This window comes from Eleutherodactylus coqui, chromosome 5, assembly GCF_035609145.1.
Source record: "Eleutherodactylus coqui strain aEleCoq1 chromosome 5, aEleCoq1.hap1, whole genome shotgun sequence".
NCBI classification, from domain to species: Eukaryota; Metazoa; Chordata; class Amphibia; order Anura; family Eleutherodactylidae; genus Eleutherodactylus; species Eleutherodactylus coqui.
The window spans coordinates 232,578,243-232,598,366 of NC_089841.1; the positions used below are offsets into that span (position 1 = coordinate 232,578,243).

Below are 20,124 nucleotides of genomic sequence, written 5' to 3' on the forward strand. Positions count from 1 at the left end.
TGCTTTTTGTGCATGGATTAAAATTAACCCCTCCCCCCACACCCAAACAAATCCAACAAAATGGCACCATTAAAAAATACATCTCATTACAATAAAAAAGCAAGCCCTCATCCGGCTGTCAACGGGGAGAACTCTTGAAATGTGATGATTAAAAATCGCTTGATCCTTAAGGCACAAAATCGGGGGTTAAACTCCCATAACTCATATATACGCGTAATACGCACCAAAATAGGACATGCCTTTTTTTCACACTCCTAATACACGTGTGGAGAAAAAAAGTCGGTCAATAGAAATTAATGGGCTTTTAGTACCGCGTAATCCATGGGAGACATATGGCCGTGTGAATGAGCCCTAAGACTGTGTTTTTGCGCACCATGGAAGTCAATGGGAATGGGCAAATGCGCATGCAATATGCGTGATTCTGGAACTCACACTAATTAGCCATTTCAATTGGTGCATATTTGTTTGCCCGCCAAATAAACATACTTTGCGGGCGGTAAAAGAACAGTAAACTACACCGATGTGCATGTGCAAAGAAAATGTGTTCATTACTCAAATATGCCACATTTAGGCATGCGCAAAATACACATACGCTTCTGTGTAGCCGGCCTGAGGGTGCGTTTACATAGGCGAGATAATTGTGCAAGTTGTGTTTTATGAAATGCATAGGACTCGCACGGAAATACAACGGATTATTTTCAAGGGTGATTTTTCTTTCACAGCAGTGCTGCGAGGCGGGAGATCACATTATGTCCTGCTTTCAGGCCAGCCTCACACGAGGATAGAACTTTCAGATGTGCTGTTTTCCTCACATCACACGGGTAGAGTGTCCGACAAAGCTGAGGACGGGAAAACCTTCAGGGTTAGTTCTCACCTGTTCCAGTAGCAGCACTGCCTGAAAAGACTCATGTCATACTGACAGCCTAGGTGTGCCACTGTCAGCTGTGGGGCGGGCAGGCACAGGGTTATCCCTTTACTAGCTGGTTAGGGATATACTTTCCTCAATAGATGAACACCTTCAACCTATATACTGTATATATATCTCCCATGCGGACAAAGATCGCGGCTATACTGCTCTAAAGATCGCGTGGAGAGGTTGCTTCCCACTACTTGAGGTAGCCTGTTCACACGATCCGAGGTGCATGGTGCACGTATTCCCGCTCCCATAGGAGTCTATAAAAAAAAGCACACACCAAAGATAGGTCAGGCCCTATCTTTGCACGCACCACGAGGCTTAGATGTGAGTTACACTCGCATGTCCTATCTTTGTTAGGTGCGTCTAAAATTCTTTCATGTAAACCCTTCTATAGGAAACCATTGGTTCCTATAGAAGCGCATTCCGTGCTCGCCTCTAATACGTGCAGACAGCGCTCATGTGAACGAGGCTTAAGAGTGTGAGCCGTGCCAATTGCTTGGTGAGATACATTCCAGACGCGACTGGTATGGATATAGTTTCTAGGTGTGTTCTATAGGTCCAAGTAGAAAGTCTAAAGAGCCTGAGAATATAAGCTGTTTGAGTAAGCAGTCTACTTGAGGGGTCTTTGATAGTCAATGTGTGTTTTATCTGTAGCCTTTTTGATGAGAGGCCGCCCCCTTTATCTTCATGAGCATAGATTGAATGGTCTCTAGTAAATGTTTGGCTGCTTTATTGTCAGGTACTTTTCTCAGCCTCCCCCACAACAATACAAGTTCTGATAAGAGCTCTAGAATGGTTTTGATTGTCTCCAAGGCAGTGATCTGAACCAGAAGAGAATCAAGTTATTTTTGTTTTTGCTTTTTGACTCTTGTGAGTCTCCCGGACTATTGGAGAGCTCTATCCTCCCTGTGTATTAGTTTTAACCCCTTAAGGATGCGGTCCTTTTTCCCCCCATTTTCGTCTTTTCCTCCCAGCTTTTAAAAAATCATAACTCTTATTTATCCATCGACGTAGATATCTGAGGGCTTGTATTTTGTGGGACGAGTTGTATTTCTCAATGGTGCTTTTTAATGTATCATATAATGTACTAAGAAACGTAAAAAAATTCTAAGTGCAGTGAAACGGAAAAAAAATAGAAATTCCGCCATCTTTCGGTGCGTCTTGTTTTTACTGCGTACAAACTGCAACAAAAATGACCTGATAACTTTATGCTATGGGTCAGTACAATTACTATGATGCCAGAGTTAGAGAGGTTTTTTTTTTTGCTGCACTACTTTTATTTTTTTTAAAGATATTTAATTTTTCTTAATTATTTTCTGCCCCCATTTTCTAACCGCTATTACTTTTTTTTCATAGATATAGTTGTGCAAGGGCTCATTTTGTGCGGTACATCCTGTAGTTTCCGTTGGAACCATTTTAGAGTACATACGACATTTTGATCCCTTTTTATTACATTTTTTCTTGGAGACGGGGTGTCCAAAAAACCCTACAATTCTAGCGATCTTTTTTTTTTTCTCACAATGTTCACCATGCAGGATAAATAATGCATTACTTTGGTAGATCGGAATTTTACGAACACAGATACCAAATATGTTTTTTGTTTCATTTTGTTTGAAAAGGTTTAAAGGGGTTGTCCCGCGGCAGCAAGTGGGTCTATACACTTCTGTATGGCCATAATAATGCACTTTGTAATGTACATTGTGCATTAATTATGAGCCATACAGAAGTTATAAAAAGTTTTTCACTTACCTGCTCCGCTGCTGGCGTCCTCGTCTCCATGGAGCCCGCCTAATTTTCGCCGTCTAAAATGGTCGAATGGCCAAATTAGACGCGCTTGCGCAGTCCGGGTCTTCTGCTTTCTTCAATGGGGCTCCGTGTAGCTCCGCCCCGTCACGTGCCGATTCCAGCCAATCAGGAGGCTGGAATCGGCAATGGACCGCACAGAAGAGCTGCGGTCCACGGAGGAAGAGGATCCCGGCAGCCATCTTCAGCCGGTAAGTATAGAAGTCACCGGAGCGCGGGGATTAAGATAAGCGCTGAGCGGTTTTTTTTTTTAAGTCCCTGCATCGGGGTTGTCTCGCGCCGAACGGGGGGGGGGGGGGGGTTGAAAAAAAAAAAAACCGTTTCGGCGCGGGACAACCCCTTTAATCCTTTTATAATAAGTATGGCAAAAGGGTTTTATTTTTAGAACTTTTATTACCTTTTGGTTTTTTTTTAAATAGTAAAACTTTTTAAAACTTATTTTTACTTTTCTTTTAGTCCCCAGAGGGGACAAGAACTTGTGATGCTTTGATCGCTCCTGCAGTATGATATAATGACATAGCATTACATCATACCGTGATCTGACAGGCATGGCTTGATAGGCACTCTGCAATGACAGCTCTGGGGCCTTTCAGTAGGCCCCCAGCTGCCATGACAACCACATGGCAACCCGTGATCTTATCGCGGGGGCCATACAGGACCCCTGAACATTGGTCAGGACATTTAAATGCTGCTGTTAGAATTGACAGTGTCATTTAAAGGGTAAACAACTCCGATGAGAGGTGTGATTTATTGGAGCTGTTGTAGGTGGTCTCCTACGACCCCCCTATACATACCCCAAAGCTGCAGGACGTCGCCCCAGTGTCGTTAAGGTGTTAAAGAAATCTTCCAGATGTTCATGTATCTGTTGCAATAAATTTGGAGAATCTAAGAGCGACTGGTATAGTTTCCAATTCCACTCTCTCGCAGATAGAGAGGCCTGGAATATGTTCACTTGCACATAGGCATGCTCTGATACAGAGATGATGCCCATTTCAGACTTTAACAGCTTTTATGAGGTGTGCTGATATAAAATGTAGTCTAAGGGCTCCCTCACACAGTTGCTTTTTACCGCGATCAGCGCATCGCTGTCAGTACGACGCTAATCACGGTGTAATGCTCCCATTGTTTTCAATGGGACTACTAAGACAGCTGCTCGATCGCAGTGCCGTGATTTTCGAGCGGAGTCTGTTCTATTCTTGACATTTAGCATACTTCATCAATGATGCGGTATGCTAAACTCTGCTCTCGGCCGCGGCTAAAAGTGAAAGTATAAGCGAGGCACAGCGCCGCAATTCAAATTACGGCGCTTTGCCCAACGCATGTGTGACGGAGGCTTAAATGTTAGTGGGACTTGTCTACAGCAGAATAGAAGGAATAGTCTATGTGTGGAATATAAAACAGTAACAAATAAAATCCCACGCTCAAAAAGTGTTAAAATCAATGCTAAAATCATTTTTGGCAAATTATAAAAAGGTACTCACTCGTTAGGGTGGGGTTTGAGTATTCATCAAAGAAACCCCCTCTCGATGTCCAGGAATGCCAAAGTAGTAAAGGTATTCCCCGTCAACATGAGGCTGAATCCAATGTCGTATAAACTTTAAGACATTTATTACCCTTCACAGATATAGATTAAAATATGACATTTATTGAAAATTTCTAAAATTGTGGGCTCACATATAACACTTATAGACAATACGTAAAAAGGACAGGTAACATATAAGCAAAGAATAGGCCCTTATGGATATATGTAAGACAACGTATCTCTCGGATAGATTTTTAGAGATAGCTGCCGCTCATACAAATGAGAGAGGATAGAACTCCAGAAGGTGAAAGAGTGATATCCACGTCTAAGGATAATTTGTACTTAGATGTTGATATGGTACAGGAATTGATACCTGTACTAGGGCACAGTATTCTTATGTGTACTCTTGTTGCTAGAACACTTTTTTAATGACTTCCCATTGGTAGCACAGTTATTGTGTATACAGGTGCTAAACACATGGGCTCATTGTGTGTCAGTGATGCTGACCAGAACGTTTCGCAAAGCTCGCTCGACGCGTTTCCCTACCCATGTAGGGGGCAGTTCCTCAGGAGCGCGGGTAATTATTGCCCGAAAAGTACGTAAAGACAATAGAGCAACAGGATTAGTGCGTCAAGACATAGTCCTGCTGCAGTTTGATACTGCTAAGGTGATGCCACCTGTTCGATAGTCACCTCTTCTTGCTTGTCACTTCCCGTGCGGTATCTGTGTTGGTACCGCTATCGGGCTCTCTATTTGAATATTCAGAGAGGGAGAGGGTCATTTATCCCATCTGGCATATAAGATGGTATGTGCCAGTATTTGAATGCCTCAGATAGCACTTCCGTGTAGCAGATGGCGCCCTTTAATCAGGCTTAGTCACCGGCTACTACGGCAAGGCCAGGTGATACCCTCCTAGAGAATTCCTGCAATATCCATTAGGGTACTTGCATTGGTCTGTAGATTTCTGTGACCAGTGTGGATTAATGCAATACCCAGATGGAGATTGTTCTGTCTCTCAGTGTTTGTTAAAGCGAATGCTTCTCCAGGGTCTATGGCTGACTCCTCTCACACAGCTGGTAGCTATCCCGGCTGTGTGTGATGAGGGCACTGCCTACACAGATGAAGCTCAGGTAAGTAGCAATATAAGTCTCAGATAGAGTTAGCTTCAGAGAATAGAGGGTTGTTTCGGCTAGACCTGGGGGATAATACCCCATTCAAAGTTCTTTCATAGAGACCAGGAAAGACAGAACCCCTACAGTGTCAGTCCTAGCTGGATTAGACAGGGGTAAGAGGCAGGGACAGAGCAAGAGAGGTAGCGCCTGCGGCTTTGATGGTGAGTGGCCGGCGCTTTGCCCAATGCATGTGTGACGGAGGCCTAAATGTTAGTGGGACTTGTCTACAGCAGAATAGAAGGAATAGTCTATGTGTGGAATATAAAACAGTAACAAATAAAATCCCACGCTCAAAAAGTGTTAAAAATCAATGCTAAAATCATTTTTGGCAAATTATAAAAAGGTACTCACTCATTAGGGTGGGGTTTGAGTATTCATCAAAGAAACCCCCCCTCGATGTCCAGGAATGCCAAAGTAGTAAAGGTATTCCCCGTCAACATGAGGCTGAATCCAATGTCGTATAAACTTCAAGACATTTAATAAATTCAAAACGAAAAAAGTACAGCGATAGTGCAACGCGTTTTGGAGAATTATATCTCCTTTTTCAAGTACATGATTATTATAGGTAGGATGTCAAGTAGGATTAATATAGTGATATATCCATGATTTAGCGGTAATGTAGAGGTAGAGCAAACGTAATTGCATTTGCTCGGTGAACGTACGTGCTTATGTACAAACATGGCGCTCGAACGCATGCTTCAAAGAAAAGGCTCCAAATCTGGGCATGCATTCCAAAGACCAGAAATGGCACTCAGTCATCAGAAATGCACGTCCCCCAGCATGCGGTTATCGTATGCCGTGTGTGCCCAATATCAGAAGGAGTGAACTTTACAAATCTATGGAGAATTAAAACATGTTGTTATATAAAATATTGGTCATTGTACCCAAAAAGAATATATGTGTAAATTTATGTAAAAAAGTCAATATTAAAAACAAGGAAAAACCAGAAAATATCTATATATTTTTTTTTATATATCTACAAAACACACAATGTAAAATAGACACTTTAGAAAAAAAAAGGTAAATAGGTATTACATCAATAAAAGCTATGGGGATGTGATTTGGGGCCCATGCAATAGGACTAAGCAATGTAAAATAAATGAAAAATAAGAAGACAATATAGAGATTAAAAGCAGTGTGAAACAGTCGAGATGATTAATGATGTAAAATGAAAATATGGACAGATGGGAAGTGATCGTGGAGAGAAATATTAAGAATATTCATATATTAGGATTATATTTTTTTTAAAATTAAAAATGTTATTGAAAATTGATATTTTAAAAAATATTGATCAATATATTACAAATTTAAGATAGTAATTAAATGTTACAAAAGAGTAAAAAAAATGGGAAATGATTGTTGGGAACCATAGAATGCTTAAATGTGAATTGGATAGATGAAAAGTGAGTGGAATAAAAATATAAAATTGTGAAATATTACCTTTATTAGATTTTCTCTAGCACTTCATTCAAGATATTTGGTAAAAGTTTATTGAGCCTAAATATCCAATCCATTTCTTTAGATTGGAGTCTTGTAAAGTGACCTTGTGTTACTTTCTCTAGTGGGGCGATTTGCATCAAAGAGGGATCCTTATTGTGCTCACTGGAGAATTATCGGGATAGGCGGTGTTTTTGAAAACCATGCAAGATATTAAAACAATGTCTGTTTATCCTGGTCCTAAGGGCATTTACAGGCTTCCCGATATACTTGAGACCACGCGGACACTCTAAAAGATTATATAACTTGAACCCCAATTAAGAAATTGTGAGGGAATGGATGGATTAATTTCTTGCTCTCTAAAAAGATCTCCTTCCTTCCATGATGAATATTAAAACATTTAGCATTCTAAATTCCACATTTAAAAGAGCCCTTTGAAATTCTAGCTGTGAAACTCTCAACTGGAACAAGAAAGGTTTTCTCATTGCAGGAATAGAAGGGGCCTAAAATGCTCTACTATTTTTACTGAAAATGACTGTTGATTGTTTAGAGATTTCATAGAGAAAATGGCCGGCCTTCAAAATTTCCCAATATCTTGAAATAATGTTTCTTAGTGATGAATGCTGAAAGTTAAAACAAGTGACAAATGGGGCCTTAGGTGTTTTTTCTTTCAAGGCGGCAGATCTCTGCAGGTATGTGTTCAGCCTTTGCTTTAACCCTTTTCAATACACTGTCTGACGTCTGAAGACATTATGATTTAAGGCTGTACAGCTCCAATGTTGGAAGAAGACCATCTGGGTTCTCTTACTGTATATTGCCAGCCTCTCTGCTGTCGGAGCCTATCCAATGTGTCACCTCATGCAGTACTGGCTTTAGCCAGCATATAGTGCCGTTGTATAATGGCAGAAAAAGAGTAAGGCCTCCTAGGAAAGTCAGCATACAAATTGGATTGGAAAGGGTTAAAACTTTGGCGTAGGAAGATTCAACTAATTCTTTGGGGTAACGCTTTTCAATAAAACATAGTTTTAAAATATGCAATTGTTTAATAAATCAGATGTACAGTTCCATCTAATTCTTCTGAACTGTCCATATGGGATGTTAACTTTCCATTTTTTAGCATTGCAGCTTGAGAAGGTGAGATAACGGCTTAAGTCAACAGTCTTAAAGTGCGTTCTTGTGTGGATAGTGTTGCTACAATATATAATTCCAGGTCTAGGAAGACAATACCTGTCGCCCTGATTTGGCGCCTTTTCATTGGAGCGCACTCTTAAGCACGTTACCTCCAAATCATGGATATGTCACTATAATAATCCAACTTGACATCCTACCTGTACAATTCCTGGGCTTGAAAAACAAGATATAATTCTCCAAAATGCATTGCAATACCACTGTGCTTTTATTGTATTTTGATTTAATAAAGATCACCAAGTTTTACAATGTTGGATTCAGCCTCGTGTTGACAGAGATTACCTTTACTAGTAGAGATGAGCGAGCGTACTCGCTAAGGCAAACTACTCGAGCGAGTAGTGCCTTATGGGAGTACCTGCCCGCTTGTCTTAAAATATTCGGGTGCCGGCGGGGAAGAGCGGGGAGAAACGGGAAGGGGGGGGGGGAGATCTCTTTTTTCTCACTCTCTCCCCCCTGCTCACTCCCGCAACTCACCGTTCTGCCCCGCTGGCACCCGAATCTTTTGAGATGAGCAGGCAGGTACTCGGATAAGGCACTACTCGCTCGACTAGTTTGCCTTAGTGAGTACGCTCGCTCATCTCTATTTACTACACCAAGGTGCGGAAGGGGTTTCTTTAATAAATTCTGAAACCCAACCCCCACTTATCACGGGGTAAGTACCATAAATTTGCCAATAAGAATTTTAGCATTGGATTTTAAAACTTTGAGCACAGGATTTTATTTGTTTCTTTTTTATACCCCTTTACGATTGAGCCCTACAAAAGTCTTGAGCCCTTTCCATTGTGCCCTCCCACTGGCTTGTGCCAAAGTGTTTTTATGCACATGCCTCCACAGACCACGGGTGTGATGGCCGACCTAGAGGTTAGACCACTTGCGCCAGGGGAGTCGTTTCTTATCTTGCCTTTTATGTTTGGTTTTTATCCCTCAGAGCACGGTCTTGCTTTTAAATATTTGCCTGTGTGGGATGAAAGCATCTCCAGGTGTCTACTATGTTCAGCTCCTGGAAGGAGATATAAAGTCTACTTAAAGGGGTTGTCCCCCCCCCCCCCCTGTTCGGCGCGAGACAACCCCTATGCAGGGACCTAAAGAAAGCTTACCGGAGCGCTTACCTGAATCCCCGCGCTCCGGTGACTTCTATACTTACCGGTGAAGATGGCCGCCGAGATCCTCTTCCTCCGTGGACCGCAGCTCTTCTGTGCGGTCCATTGCCGATTCCAGCCTCCTGATTGGCTGGAATCGGCACGTGACGGGGCGGAGCTACATGGAGCCGGCATCCTGCACGAGAGGCTCCATTGAAGAAAGCAGAAGACCCGGACTGCGCAAGCGTGGCTAATTTGGCCATCAGAGGCCGAAAATTAGTCCGAAACCATGGAGACGAGGACGCCAGCAACGGAGCAGGTAAGTATAAAACTTTTTATAACTTCTGTATGGCTCATAATTAATGCACAATGTATATTACAAAGTGCATTAATATGGCCATACAGAAGTGTATAGACCCACTTGCTGCCGCGGGACAACCCCTTTAAGGTGGCCTGTGAGAGCTGGAATCTCCTGGAGGAGTTGCCTAAAACTAGATTTAGGGGGACATTCAGGTCTGTTCTTAGGATTATAAGCCCTTCTGCAAAGAGCTCTCAATCATCCATGAGACTTGATTTGAATTGCGGGCATAAATATTAGCGAAGGTGAATATAGAGGGCAAAATTGTTCCCTTAAAGAAAGCACACACCCTTCAGTATCAGTATGTTGCATACAGACAAATGGAATTGAGTTATGAAAAGCTATGGTGACACCTTTGGAAGCTGACAATGAATGGCAACTATGGAACAACTGTTTAACAACAAATAAGGCCACCAATGACCCTTTTATTATGTAAATGATATTTTGGCTTCTCTTCTCTGGGACATTAAGGCCCTCTGTATTGTATGTGCAGAAGGTTACAGTAGGCATGACAATATAAGAGGAAAGGAGGGACAAAAATCAGTCAGCCCTGCAACCAGGTAGGGGGGCATGAAGGGTAGGAATTAGTGCAACAAAAACTACACCAGGGACAAAGGATCTAATCACTGCATCATTAACCCTGTATTCAGCTCAGAATACAATTCAGTACAGCACCTACGGTAGGGGAGGGGACAGAGAAAGCCAACAACAGGAGAATGCTTCCCCAATCATCCTCAACACATAAAGGAAAAATCAAATAACTTATACAGGCTCAGGAAGCTTCTAAGAAAGAAAGCACAATAGCAAAACAAACCACCTATGGAAATAGATCTTCAAGGTTAAAACACATTAGAACATACATAAAGCAAAACATAGACATTGTATGCAAGTGTAGGTGAGGCAGAGGCCTTCAAATATGTCCCAACTGTAGTCTACAAGGCTGATATTGGCGTTTTCATCCTACAATATGCCATGTCGCTCTGGGAGGGGAGATTGGCAAAGAACTGGGATTGGGAGTAGGCCAGTCTGGCAAGGCAATCATTGTAGGTGAAATGTTCCTAAGACTTTTGGCAGTCGTCACCAAGGGATTTAAGCACAGTATATTCACCCCCTTCATGGGCCTGGAGTGGAAAGGGATACCCCCAATTGATACTGCACCTCCTTTTCTCGTAGTGCTGAAAGTGGTGTCAAAGCTTTGCGTAGTTGCAGAGTGCAAGGAACTAGATCAGGGAGAATAAGGATAGGGGAGCCCTGGAAGGACAAACCATCGGATTCCCTCACCTTCTATAGGATCATCCCTTTTTCCTTCTAAAAATGTATACAGCAAGTAATGTCCTGGGGGCACATAGAATGGGTAGATTTAGGACCCAGGGATAGGTGGATCTTATCAAGTTCTTTCGGTCAGTCAGGGGTCTCTGAAGGAGGTCGCGGAAAAATTTCTGAGCCCATGATTTCATCTGGGATAATTCAATCTTGTATAGCCTGTCAATGAGAGTTCAGTGAATCAAATATCTTTTCCTGCGTTACCTCTACTGCCACTATTCTCTGATCCATGTGCTGCAGATCATGTTGTAACGCAGACTTGTCTTATGTGAGGCTTGCATCTTTTGACCATCAATTTATAACCTTTGAGGACAATGCCCATATGTGGGCCTTCCAGACCCATCCTGCATTCACAGCTGGGCTCAGCAGAGAGTGGGAAGCAGAAGCTGCTGGGGGATGTGTACTGGGCAGGGGTCTTTATAGGGCAATGAGAAAGTGTAGGAGAGGTATAAATCTCCAGTATATTGTCAGTGTATATGTAGGGTGCAGACACTGGGTCAGCCTGTCCAGCTGCAGCTCCTCATATTATGTCCCCCTGTACCACAGATTGAGCATGTGGGGGATGGCAACAGGAAATCTCCTGAAGCACCCCAGAGGGAGAGACTACAGAAGGTACTGTCATCCTCTCTGGTGCAAGCATGAGATCAGCTGTACTGGGTACTAGAGGAGCTGTGGTCTAAAGGGCCATTTACATGCAAAGACAATCTTTTAAACAATTGAAAGATTGACAGTTTTAGCAATCACTTTGCATAAAGTGTTAATGAACACAAATGTCCATCAACACTTTATTAGCTTTGATTGCATGTAAAAGGGCCTCCAGGAGCTGTTTACAAAGCACAGCAGGTGGTCTGAGCTCTGTACACAGCTCCATTGTTCTTGCATGGGCTGTCAGCAGAATATAATGTAATCTCCGACTCCTGTGCAGAACACAGCGTGTGGTCCCTGTTAGCCCTCTTCGGCTGAATGATGGATTTTATACTCACTTAAATCATCGTTTAGCTGAGCGTTTACATGCAATGATTATCACTCATATGCCATTGTTTGAACGAACTTTGAGTGATAATCGTTGTGTGCAAATGGGCCTTAACCCCTTAGTGACCAGGCTTTTTTGCTTTTTTCCATTTTTGTTTTTTCCTACTCCCTTTTAAAAAAATCGTAGCTCCTTTATTTATCCATCGACGTCGCTGTATGAGGGCTTGTTTTTTGCAGGACGAGTTGTATTTTTCAATGGCACTATTTATTGTACCATAAAATGTACTGAAAAACTTTTTAAAAATTCTTAGCGGAGAGAAATGGAAAAAAAACGACATTCCACCATCTTTCGGTGCGTCCTGTTTCTACGGCGCACAAACTGCAACAAAAACGACCTGATATTTTTATTCTATGGGTCAGTATGATTACTACGATACCAAACTTATATAGTTTTTTTTTTGCTGTAGTACTTTTATTTTATTTGTTTAAGATATTTAATTTTTTTCAATTTTCTTCTGCGGTCATTTTGTGCGCGCAATAACTTTTTTGTTTTTCTGTCGATGTAGTTGTGCGAGGGCTCAATTTTTGCAGGATGTCCTGTAGTTTCCGATAGTATCAATTTGGAATACATACAACTTTTTGATTGCTTTTTATTGCATTTTTTCAGGAAGACAGGGTAACTAAAAAAGTGTATTTCTGGCACTTTTTTTTTTTTTTTTTCAGCCGACGTTCACCGTGCAGGAAAAATAATGCACTACTTTGATAGATTGGACTTTTACGGACGCGGTGATACCAAATACATTTTATTCTATGATTTAGATTTTTTAGTAATTGATATGGCAAAAGGGGGGTGATTTAAACTTTTATAACTTTTTTTTTTACAATTTAAAAAAACTTTATTGATCTTTTTTTTTACTTTACTTTGAAGTCCCCCTGGGGGACTTTAATGTGTGATGCTTTGATCGCTCCTGCAGTAGGACGTAATGCTATAGCATTACGTCATACTGATTTTTTACAGGCAGTCTATCAAGCCACCCTGTGTGGATAGTTTGATAGGCAGTCTGCTAAGGCAGCCCTCGGGCCATTCATTAGGCCCCCAGCTGCCATGACATCTGCACGGATCCCCCGATCTCACCGCGGGGGGGGGGGGGGGATGTGGGACCCCCAAACAGTGTTCGGGGGAGTTAAATGCCGCTGTCAGAATTGACAGCGGCATTTAAAGGGTTAATAGCCGCGATCGGCTGAACGGCCGAGCGCGGCTATTGCCCGCGGGTGTCAGCTGTAATAAACAGCTGACGTCTGTGCTGTATGGAGGGAGATAGCGGCGCTACCTCCCTCCATACACGTCCTGCAGCTGCAGGATGTAAAAACACTATAGGTTGGTCACTAAGGGGTTAAGCAAGGACAGCGATGGCATCAGTGGCAGTGCTATTTTGAAGGGGCCACAGACGTCACATTGGACTCTACGTAGTGGGCACCTCTTGTGATGAGTTTAGGAATTGCTCTATCTGTCCCAGTCTCCCTCAGAAGATGGATGTGGGGTACCTGGGCCCTTTCTCTGTCCCTGGAATCTCCGTTTTCTTGGCTGTCTGCAGAGCAGGTAAGTGACAGGGTAATCGGGAGCACTTCTTTATAGCGTCCTACTTGGCCAACAGCAAGTCATACCACCCTGTGACCAGCCTTTGTTAGTTTCATATTTATCTAGGGCTTTTCTTTTTCTTAGGGGTAGGAGTAGGAGTGTAGTGGCCTGGAGGGTCTTTCGCAATAGTCATAGCAGAGGATACAGTGATTGATCAAGCTTTCAGGGAAGTGAGCATTACCAGCAGTGAGGAGAAAGGAGTTTTGAGGTCATCCTTCCACTAACCAGCGAGTTGAAACTAGCCCGGTGAACACAAAGCCAGGAGTAGGTCAGAGGCCTTTTAAAATTCCAACCCAACATCTGCATTTTACACTTCCAGTAAGCTCATTAGGTCACCAGGACAGTGGGGAATCTTTACTGAGTAACCTCTAGGAACATAGAGAGAGCATTGAAGAAAGTATGTTATTTCCAGTATACTACTCTCAAAAACATCATTGTCAATCCTGCTATATCTTCTGTATTGCTGCAGTACTGTGGAAACGTAAACTTTTGTTGGAAAGCTTGTGTACTCCCAGTTTACTACAACAAGCTAACTGGACTTGTCTCAAATTATTTTACCATTGTCACATTGGAGTACTGGCGTCACTCGTGACAAAACCACCATTCAATTTAAATGTATTCTTAAATGTCATTTGGGCCACTGTGCAACAGCTAGGTAGAGCACTGTTGCCACCACTGTCGGGAAAGATTGCAGAGCCACCTGTGACAACCATCTTGCAATCCCCGTGGTCTCCCCCACTTTGGTGTGCTCCGCTCGGCCGTTGCAGGAGTCAGAAACAACTCTGATCAGCGGACCTTGACAATCTGTGTGCACCACACAGTCTCTTCCTTTTAGAGATGATTGGGATCTCTCCATCAGTGCAATCTTCTGCTATCTCATAAATCGAGCAGAAGATGCTTAAAAGGGTTGCCTGACATTAGAAAAACAAGGCTACTTTCAAAAACAACTCACCTGTCCACAGGTTGCGTGTGGCATAGCAGCTTAGCCCTGTAGATTTCAATGAAGCTGAGCTGCAATAACAGACACCTCATGGATATGGTGCAGTTTCTGAAGAAAGCAGACATGTTTTTATCCTGGACAACCCATTTAGCGATGCATATACCATTTAAAGCAAAGCTTTACATTACAGTGGACTTTCCAGAACATCTATGGAAGGTCTTAAAAGTGGACACTACATTACAGTATTGTCTACTTCAGCGGCAAACCAACTCAGACTTAGTGTATTTTACAACATTCCTCCATTCAATGACATCTCTGGGAACAAGAGGCTCAAATGAAATGCAACAAAATTTTATTAAGAAAAATGGAAAATAAAACAAACTATACATTTTCTTGACTTTCTAAAAAAACTTAAGGCTAAATTGAGATCTACGCCAGGGATTCCATTTTCTTACTCTGTTATGGGAGCAGGAAAATGGAATCCCCTGGATGAACAGATCCGGCTCATAACGGAACCAAACTGCGCCGAACGGACTGCATTGACTATTTGGTTCCTGCATGTGTCCGGCGTTTTTACCTGATGAAAAAGTCCTGGACGGAGCCCCGGTACAGACGTAAATAGCGCCTTAGAACTCAAATTACAAAGGTAATCCTTCATAGGTTCTTGAAGGTCTTCGGACTCTAGTATTACTCCAAGCCATTATAACGGTTTCCATCTAAAAATTGTGAAATTACTACATCAGAATTTAGGACAGAGCTCTACTACAGTGTCAACAGGGTTCGCGAATTAGTTAAGGCCCTTTTATACCTGCTGATTCTCTGATGTTCTGAACATGCGTGGAGGGACATAATAGCATATCGGTTGGCCCTTGCTCGGCTGTTCACACTGGCAGTGTGTACTAACATGACTGCACATCTCTGAACTTACAGGGGAAGGTTGACAGCTGACTAATGAGCATTTTTATGCCTGCATAAATATGCCGATCAGCTCACAAAGAATTAGATCTTTACATCACCTGACTATCAGGAAAAAGAATATTTGGCCATATGTTCCTGACCAAACAACAAGGCATGCAAAAGTCCCTTCACTTCGGCCAGGGATATTCATTGTACAGTAGTAAGTTACATCTTTTACATTGAGTCACACAATTTAACTTCATAGTGCACCAAACTTGCAGCAGCTCACATGAATAGCACTGGCCAATCGGACAGTCACAGCAAGGGTCTCGAACTACCAATGCACAAGGTGTATGAGGTAGTCTAAGGTCGAAAGGGGAGTAGTTTGTCCTTGCGAAGAACAGCTTGGAATTACATATGCAAACTGGAGATGGTACAATGCCTGCTAATAGGTGGTGGTGTAGAGGCATTTTACCATCAGCCATTAGCATATGGGATAGTCTAAAAAATTCTGTAACCATCTTAGATGACAAAAGAGGTACCAGCTATTGCTTTAAGTTTTAGGCTGGGGTAACAGGATGGAAAGCTAGTGGAATATCAGCAGCAGGACTGCACGTAAATTGGCAGAAAGTTATTCCTGCTCATTTCAGGTGTACATTTCATTTTTTTTTTAACAACCCAGTTTTAATAAGCACATACCTCTTAAATAAATTTAGTATGAACACTTCATATTAAAGCGCAGTTTTCACATTACTTAACCATTACACATTACAGTCATCCCAGCGATAATCGTTCAAGGGGCGCTTTCATACAGGAGCAATGATTACTCAGTGAATGGAGGAGCATGGGCCACCTTCAATCACAGTAAACAGGAAGTTGCTCGTAGATGAGTGAGCGATAACCATGAATTATAACCTTTAATTTCTGAAGGACTATGGAACTTTTATTATAGTCCACTTTGCATAAAACACTCAATTTCAGGGGGGAAAAAAACAACACAATTGTAGGTTAATCTGGTCATGTCACTTTTTTACGTGTCTAAGCATTACAGACAAGAACATGAATGTACTTATAATTACTAGTGGGACAATACCCGCATTGGTCTTAGGGTTCAGTGACGAAATTACTGAAATTGATGCCAAATACTTGATCAGTGCAGTTGCTTTGTATAGAGTCATGCACATTCCCTTGTATCTGAGCTAGTGTTATGGGAAAAGTTTTTGAATAACCCTATCAACTTTAGGCAACAAAGACGTATTGTATCGCCAAATTATTTCATCCTTGATCAAGTCTGTATCGGAATACTTCTCATTTCTTTTCTCCTTACAGTGAAAAAGCAAACCATATTGACGTGGAATATCAACAGAATATCCTTCACCTCTTAGAACCGAGTGGACTAATGTCTGAAAAACTTTCCGTGGATTTAAAATCATTTTCCGTGGCTTGATGGATTCGGTATCACTAGGCTCTCTATAATGTTGAAGAATAGTCGTCCCTGGGACGTGTTTCCATGGGTTGAATCCAGTTCCCTTAATGGATGATGGAAAAGCATGATTCTCAAAACGAAAGACAGTTGCTCCTGGATATAGTTTTTGTAGGCTGCTCATTAGAGATGACCAGTCCAAGTATTTTACTGGAAGAATAATCTCATCAATGTCATTTAAGAGAACAAACTCACTTGTATACATATTTCTATATATGCAGTCATTCAGAGATGCAATTTGTCCATAGTAGCCAATGTCACTGTCAAGTCCTTCAACATATTTCCACTTTTTTGAAGTTCTCAGAAATGTGTCTATTGGCCAAGGTATCACATCTACAACACCTTCTTCAATGTAATGTCTCAAAACCTTGTCCACATTGTCATGGCAGCTGTTGTTGTAGATGGTGACTCTAGAAGCTCCAAGTATTTTATACATCTCAATAGCCTGAATCACCTGTAAAGGATTATTATACTGCCCATAAAAGGCTGAAATACAAACACTAAACTTAGCAGAAAATGACCCTACAGGAACTTGTGGAATCTGAAACACTGGAGCTTCTCTTACATCTTCTGATTCGTTTGTATTGATCGACATGTAGACAGAATCACATGAAGGCGGGCTTTCACATAGAAGATCTGCCGTCTCATAGGGAAATCCAAATCGGTCCCTAACGATATCAATTTTTGCTCTAACACGAAAATAAAGATTTTGCTTACAATAGAACAAGCAGTAAAGATTCTGTACCGTTTTATGCACTATAGCAAGTACTCTTATTAAATTGGATCTTCTGGGATCAGAATATGGAGAAATGATGAAGGTTTTGTTATCCTCTAATGCTATGAAGGGGCCGTTGACAACGTTGGGAAGGTGGCTCACTGTAGACTCCTGAGGTTGTCGGATATAGAGTAGCAAGATGACAGTGAAAACTAGTAAGTTGCATGCGGTAAATAGATGCTTTACTGTGAAGATCATTTTCAGCACGTGAACGGACTGTAAGAGAAAACAAATATTGTAAGTATAAGGAAATGGAAATATTAAAAAAAAAATCTATGTAACCATACATCACCGGGTGAAAGTGATTTGATTTCATTGACAAAATACTTATTTTTGGACAGATTTGCAGAGTGTCAGACTTATTAGGTATAGCAGTCCCAGTGATAAGGGTAAAAAGTTTATAAATATAAATCATGACATTAAAAATTAAAAAACACCAAAAATTTGATTGTTACGATTTCTAAACCAGGGAAGGAGAATACATCCCCAGCTAATTTCCGACCCATCTCCCTATTCAACACGGACGTCAAAATCTATACAAAGCTCTTAAGCGTAAGGTTGTTCTCGGTTCTCCCTTCAGTAGTGGCAACAGATCAGGTGGGATTTATCCCCCAGAAGCAGGCCCCTGATGATACTCAGCGATTTCTGAACCTCGTCAGGGTGGCTGAAAAGAACGGGATCTCTGCCCTGATCCTCGCACTAGATGCAGAGAAAGCATTCAATCGGATCCACTGGGGATTCCTGAAGGAGACGAGAGGATACCCTGGAGAGGTTCGGTTCCCTGTACTCGGTGCCCTCAGCGAGAGTCTTCTATCAGGGTGTATGTCCCCCTCATTTACCATTTCTAATGGCACAAGGCAGGGATGCCCTCTCTCGCCATTAATTTTCACCCTACTGATTGAGTCGTTGGCAGAGCAGATTAGGTGCAACCAAAATATACAAGGAATTAAAATAGCATCTCAAGAACACAAGATAGAATTATACGCAGATGACGTTATATTAGCAATTACTAACCCTATCACTTCCCTGGCACAGGTTCAATCCACCCTAGCCCAATTTGGTGAGATTTCATACTACAAAGGTGAACAATACAAAAATCACAAATAATGGTATAGACGACAAAACCAAACAAACTACAATGGAAAAAGCACTCTATACCGCAACTAGACATCAATATAGCGTACCCTAGCTCCCTTACCTTTACACAAAGCTATTCACCAATGCTTAATTCTATCCCACGAATTTTAAGTAATTTCCGTAAACCTTTCATATCCTGGGCAGGCAGAATCGCAGCTGTTAAGATGATGATCCTACCACGAATTCTGTATATTTTCAGAACAGTAGCGATCCCAATCACTATGCACTTCCTTTCTAAGCTCCAATCTATTGTCAACCAATTTATCTGGGGAGGAGCCCATTCCAGAATTAAATTCTCCACCCTGGCAGACCATAAGAGTTAGGGGGCATGAGGGCTCCCGACATCAAACGGTATTTTGCTGCCGTCATCTTAGATCAAATTAAACAATGGTGGGTCACCTCATTGCACAAAAAAATGGTCTTCCATAGAGTTGGCGGCCCTGGGCGCCCCCCTGATCACCCTTCTAGGAGTTAGGCCACCTTCCTTGCCGACACATGCCCTGCCAAGTCTTCAAGTCTTGGTCCAGATATGGAATCAATTGGCCTCCTCGGCCTCTGTGAAGGTCCCAATCACGGCCTTTTCTCCATTCGCTCAGATTTTGACTTCGGAAGATGGGAGTCCTTCGGCATTAAAAAATAGGTGACCTATGCAGAGAGGGGGTTGTAATGGACTTTCCTACACTGCGTGAATTATCCAGACTCCCTAGTAGATTGGGTTTTGCTAATCTGAGAATAAGATAGGTCTTGCAAACCTTAGACTTTCACAGGCCAACGTTCCCTAAGGCGGCCTTCATTTTTTTCTCACTCCCTATCAGCACTTCTGATGGTATATCCACATTTTATGAGGATTCATTCTCTCAGGATGCACAGTCTAAGTCCGCGCACATGACGCTATTGGAACTGGATCTTAAGCGACATTTCAGCCTGGGAGAATAGAATCAGGCTCTCCCTTGGACTAAGAAAATATTGCACAGCATTGCTCACTGGGAATCTTCCCAGAAGATATTTCTACGCTGGTACCTGACCCCAGCTAGGTTGTCCTGAATGAATAAAGACGGTCCAGAGACATGCTGGTGTGTGGTGTGAAGGGCACCTACTGTCACATGTGGTGGTCGTGCCCGGTTATACGTTCCTTTTGGAATACAGTATTTGATTTCATCTACTCAGTGTCGCAGCAATTTGTGCCTCCGGACCCGGCGCTGGCCCTATTTTTTTTTAAATACAAATAAATTGTCCCCTTTCTACTCGGTCCTCACCTCGCACATCATTCTGGCGTCACAATTGACAATCACTAGATACTGGAGATCAAAAGAAGCTTCCTCTATTCTTGGTGAGAAACTGTGTGAACCAAACTTTTGGTTACTCTCACAGACTTGTCACCAAGTCCTCACAGAGGTCCTCTTGGGACACATGGCTGGATTATATGGTAGCAAACCCTCCGATTGGGAACCATGGATGATTGGGAACCATGGAGGCGGGGTTG

At 42.2% G+C, this 20,124-nt stretch overlaps 1 protein-coding gene across 1 annotated transcript; it reads right to left on the reverse strand.

The window, feature by feature from the left end:
* Positions 1-16,317: 16,317 nt before the first annotated feature.
* LOC136627070 (beta-1,4-galactosyltransferase galt-1-like) lies at positions 16,318-17,702 on the reverse strand. Its single transcript, XM_066602014.1, has one exon. It carries the CDS (start codon positions 17,700-17,702, stop codon positions 16,452-16,454), a length of 1,251 nt encoding a protein of 416 aa, XP_066458111.1. The 3' UTR covers positions 16,318-16,451.
* Positions 17,703-20,124: the final 2,422 nt, after the last annotated feature.